General features: G+C 64.5%; 2 protein-coding genes across 2 annotated transcripts in view; one reads left to right on the top strand and one right to left on the bottom strand.

Moving 5' to 3' along the window:
* Positions 1-164: 164 nt before the first annotated feature.
* On the top strand, positions 165-805 carry LOC104990327 (chromosome unknown open reading frame, human C11orf94). Its single transcript, XM_010842332.1, has 3 exons — positions 165-278; positions 403-476; positions 649-805. Exons 1-3 carry the CDS (start codon positions 175-177, stop codon positions 768-770), a joined length of 300 nt encoding a protein of 99 aa, XP_010840634.1. The 5' UTR covers positions 165-174; the 3' UTR covers positions 771-805.
* Positions 806-891: 86 nt separating this feature from the next.
* Positions 892-4,766, bottom strand: part of MAPK8IP1 (mitogen-activated protein kinase 8 interacting protein 1) — a 9,384-nt gene continuing 5,509 nt past the window's right edge. The window contains exons 6-13 of the mRNA XM_010842449.1: positions 4,154-4,760; positions 3,939-4,014; positions 3,025-3,197; positions 2,707-2,816; positions 2,491-2,607; positions 2,331-2,401; positions 2,100-2,198; positions 892-1,743 (exon numbers count right to left, since the gene is read on the bottom strand). Of these exons, the coding sequence (XP_010840751.1) occupies positions 1,671-1,743; positions 2,100-2,198; positions 2,331-2,401; positions 2,491-2,607; positions 2,707-2,816; positions 3,025-3,197; positions 3,939-4,014; positions 4,154-4,760 (1,326 nt within the window). The 3' untranslated portion in view covers positions 892-1,670. The remainder of the gene's footprint in view (positions 1,744-2,099; positions 2,199-2,330; positions 2,402-2,490; positions 2,608-2,706; positions 2,817-3,024; positions 3,198-3,938; positions 4,015-4,153; positions 4,761-4,766) is intronic.

Raw genomic sequence — 4,766 nt, 5'->3', positions numbered from 1 at the left:
CAACCACCCCCCGGGCCCCAGCGGGGAGCTGCCCAGCCGGCCTGGAGCCGCTGCTGACACGGAGCCACGGAGCAGGGGGCCTTTGTGAGGCGGTCAGGCGTGGGCAGCAGGTTCCGTCCTCCGGCCTGCCGGGGGAGGGGCAGGCAGAAGCCGGGATCAGGGACCGCGTGGAGGATGGTTCTCGCCATGCTAGGGGCTCTGCACCCCAGGGCCGGGCTGAGCCTCTTCGCCCTGTACCTTGTCCTGGCAGCTGCGCTCCTCCGCCCCCAGCCGCTGAGGTAACTCCTGAGGTGGGCCGGCACCTCCCCGGTGTCAGGACCCCCCACCCTCAGACGTTGCTCCCGTTCTGGGAGGTGGTGGCTGCCCCCCGGCCAGCACTGAGCACCCCAACTTCTCCCGCAGGCCTCAGCGAGCTGTTCCTGAGGAATTTTCAGCCCCCCTGGAACTCTCGGCGCCGCTCTCCGGCCTGGTGGACGGTAGGCTCTCCCCTTCCTCTCCCCACCCTGCTCCCTGATGGGGGAGCCGTGCCCTGGGAGCGAGCACCCCGCCAGCCTCGGGGCCTTCTCACCCCAAACAGCCTGTGTGTGGGGAAGACTTCAGGGGAACGCAGACACTCCCTGCCACTCACCCGCTTTTCTCTCTCTCTAGACTACGGGGTCCGACCGAAACACCCGTGGCCTCGGGGGCCCCGACCCCTGCTTTCCCGGGCCCAGCAGCGCAAGCGAGACGGGCCTGACATGGCCGAGTACTACTATGACTCACGCCTGTGATGGGAACCCCTTATAAAACTATTCTGTGCAGTAAAGCCTTGGGCTTTCCTGGGGTGGGAACGAGCCGGGCGAGGTTGGGGTGGGGGGTGCAGGGGGGGAGGTCCAAGCAGATGACACCCAGTGCGGTCCCGACAGGAAATGGCACTTTAATAGTTGAGGCCGGGGTCACAGGACCTAGAATGGGGCTACAGCTGAAGCAGCCAAGAGGCCCCGGCTGGCCCGGGGCCAGGGCAGAGCCTCCTTTTCCTGCTGAGGCAGGGCCCCCGCTGCTGTGCTCTCCCCTCCCCGTGGGGACCCCCACGCCTGCCAGGGGGCCAGCGCGCCGGCGGGGTTGCGGTGGGAGCTGTCGGTCCAGAGGCCACACCGGTGATAGAGCTGGGAATGGGGATGGCATCCCCCACCTGCGGCCGTTTCCTGACCACAGAGTCCTCAGGAGGGGCTGGACTCGGCGCGAGCTCGGGGGCCCACGCGGCTGGGGGTTGGGAGTTGGGGGCAGGGCTGGGGTGGGCACTTGCAGGTGGCACGGGCTTTGTCGAGGCAGGAGCTGCCAGCCAGAGGCCCTGGTAGGGGGGAAGTGAGGGAGCCCCAAGATGAGACAGAGCCCTCTGCTCCTAGGAGGGCACCCCGTCCTGGCAGGAGGCTTCATCCTCCCCCCAGCCCCGTGCCCTCCCAACCCCCGGGCAGCCCACACCATCCTCCACAGGTGAGTTTAACCCCATATATTACAATAGACTGCATTCGCTTCTCCCGGTAGCCCCTGCCCTCCCCCACCCCGGCCAGCAGCCCCCCGCTGCCCTTCCTCTGGCAGTGCCAAGTGCCCCCTCAAGCAGTGCCACATCCTGTCAGCAGCCCGCTGTCCTGGCCCTGGCCCGGGGGTGCGAGGGCGGGGTGGCGCCGCCGCTACTCCAGGTAGATGTCTTCTGTGGGGCAGGTGTACTCCACAAACTGCTTGTAGAACTGTTGAAACGCTCTCCTAGGAGGCAGGCAGACACCCAGGCGTCACCAGGGAGGGGCAGGATCTCCCCCCAGGGTTTCGGGGTTTCCACCCTGGAGCGTCGGGGTCCCTATTCCGGACTCTGTTTCCCAACCCCGCCTCGGTCAGAGCTGCTCAGCTCTGTTCTCTACACATGGTGTTTCCTGAATAAGATTGCAAGTGAAGAAAGGGCCCAGCGACTATAAAGTCGGGACTGCAGGACCGCCCAGCCCTCCCTGCATGAGCCGAGGGTGCTGTGCAGAGGCGCTAGGAGACCTGGGGGTGTTGCTGAGCCCGAGGAGTGTGCTGGGGCCCTCAGGCCAGGGCTGGGAGCTCGGCAGGATGCACATACTCACCCCACAGATTCTGCCAGCGCTTTGGTGGATTCTTCAGACACAAAGACGTGGCAGGCAAACCGGTGGTCAGCAGGGTGCTTGGTGATGAACCCAAAGTACCTGCGGAGGGAGAGCAGTCCGTCTGGGCGGGACGGGGGCTCAGGCCCCTGGGACGCACGCCAGGCCCCGGGCTGAACCTCAAGCACCCTGAGCCAGCACGCCCACCTCTGCCCCTTTCCCCTCTGGTCTTACTTGTTGTTCTTTGGATGGTATCCACAGAAAGAGATGTTTTTTAACTGGAAAAAGTGGCTACATTTATTCCCCTACAGGAGGGAGAAGAGGGTGGTCATCAGCCCACGGGAGCACAGGTTGGGAATCTGGTGGGAGAGCAGGGGGAGCCCCTGGCCGTCACCTTGGCTTCCTGGGAGTCGTCAGCCTTGACGCCGATCTTCACGCCCCGCACGCTGATCTCTAGGACGCAGCTGGAGGGCGGGTTAAAGTGCACGGTGAGCCGGCGGGTGGTGGCGATCTGTGGGTGCAGGATGGGACGTCAGGCTGGCGCCCCTCTCCCCAGGAGAGGATGGGGGACCGGGTCGGGGGTGGGTGCCCTCCCCAGCAGAGTAGCTACCTTTTGCATAGCGGCACAGAGGACATCATTGCCCTTGTGATAGGGGACCTGGACTGAGCCCAGGAACTTCACCCGGAACTGGTCCACCCAGTCACTGTTTTTGGTCAGGGCTGGAAAGAAAGTGTGGAATGAGCAGCAGGCAGACCCACAGAGGGCCACCACCCCCGCCCCCGGGGTTGACCCTGCTGGGCTGGGCCTCACGTTTCTCAGGCCCCCTCCCTGGGAGTCTGAGATCTGGAGCACCAGTCAGCCCAGGAGTGATGGGGGCGGGGCTGACGTGGGGGCCCCAGGGCACCAGGGCAGGGGAGGGAACACTACCTGCCATGTGTTCAGGCTCCTTGGTGACCTCGATGGCGTAGTAGGCAGGGAAGATGCCCCTGGCTCCCGTGCGCATGTTGTAGGCCTCGTACCAGTAGTCCTCGGCCTGCAGCTCCACCAGCAGAGGGTCGTCCACCTCCAGCTCGAGCTCGTCTTCATGTCGAGGCACAAACCTGTCCCCAGTGAGGGCCCGTCAGGAATTCACCGCCTGGGCCCCTTCAACCAGACATCTGTATCCCCACCCTGCTCTGGGGTCGGGGAGCTACATCGACATCACTGGTTCAATAAACATTTGCACAGCATCCCGTGTGCCCGTGACTCCTAGGGCCGGGAGGAGAGGACCGAGGTCAATCAGACATGCATCTGCCACCAAGGAAATCACAGCTAAGGGAGCAAGGCCACAGATCAACTGTGAGAGGTCATGATGGTGGTAGTGTTAGTTGCTCAGTCGTGTCCAACTCTGCAACTCCACAGACTGTAGCCTGCTAGGCTTCTCTGTCCATGGGATTCTCCAGGCAAGAATACTGGAGTGGGTTGCCATGCCTTTCTCCAAAGGATCTTCCTGACCCAGGGATCAAACCCGGGTCTTTGGATTGCAGGCAGATTCATTACTATCTGAGCTACAGGGAAGTTCTAAGTGAGGGGTCATGGGTAGGGACTATTTCCACGAGGGGCAGGGTGAGGGGCTGGTGGGTTTTAATGTGTGGTCAGGGGTGTCTGCTGGGCACCCTCTTGGGCTCTGGCAGCAAACACATCACTCTGAGACCGTCCACTCTGTGTCTGAACTCCAGGTTCCTAGAGGGTGGACACTGTCCTGGGGCTGAGTGCAGGGGCTGGGTTTAGGCCGTGTGGTGACGGTAGAGGCCAGGAGGGTGTGGCCAGCTCCTGCCTGCCAAGCGGCCCTCAGCTCTCACCTGAATATGGCCCGGTGGGTCTGCTCCTGCTCTTCCCCGTTGATGACGCAGGAGAAGAGCCCGAAGGACTCTGCACCTGTAGGCGACAGAGACAAGCTGGGAGAGGATCGTCCCAGCCCCCGGCTCAGCCCTAATGCCGTGACCAGGTGGACCTGGGGCCGCCTCCCAGGGATACCTCCCCCAGTTCCCCCTGCAGCTCCCTGCTGCCCACTCACTGGAGGAGCGAGAGCGGCCGCTCATGAAGACGTTCAGGAACTTCTTGGAAAAGTGGACGTCGGGTTCGTCTGGCGTGGAGTCCTCCGAGAGGCAGGTGGGGGGCCGCGGCCGGGGGGCCTCCTCGTACTCCTCCCCGATGGCCGACTCGTAGGGGGAGGAGGCAGAGGCGCAGTTGTCGTAGACGGTGGCCGAGTCGCTCTCATCGCTGTAGTCGCCGAAGCACGGCCGCAGGCTCACCAGCTCCAGCTGCGCGTGCTCATCCACCACCAGCGTATACTTGACCGAGTCGTAGGATAGGGCGCTGGTGTCCGAGCTCAGCGAGGCCCGCGGAGGTGGCGGCGGCTCCCCCAGGCTCCCGCGCCATCCTCCGGCTGGCGGCTCGGCCCGCTCCGGAGACGACAAGCAGTCGAAGCCCTCGTCCTCCTCGCTGATAGAGGGGTGTGGCCGCCCGGTACTGGCGGGATAGGCGGCGGGGTCGGGGTCGGAGCTGACTGACATCCGGCTCTCGGCGGGCGGCAGGAAGGCGGAGGTGGGCTCCGCAGGGTCCGGGGGCCTCTGCACGGGCGTCAGGTAGATCTCCTCGGTGGCCTCCAGCCGCACGTCCGTCTGGTA

The sequence above is a fragment of the Bison bison genome, unplaced genomic scaffold (assembly GCF_000754665.1).
Source record: "Bison bison bison isolate TAMUID 2011002044 unplaced genomic scaffold, Bison_UMD1.0 scf7180017864178, whole genome shotgun sequence".
In the NCBI taxonomy this organism is placed as follows: Eukaryota; Metazoa; Chordata; class Mammalia; order Artiodactyla; family Bovidae; genus Bison; species Bison bison.
Note: the sequence above shows the minus strand (reverse complement) of the source record. Positions and strands in the feature narration are given on the sequence as shown.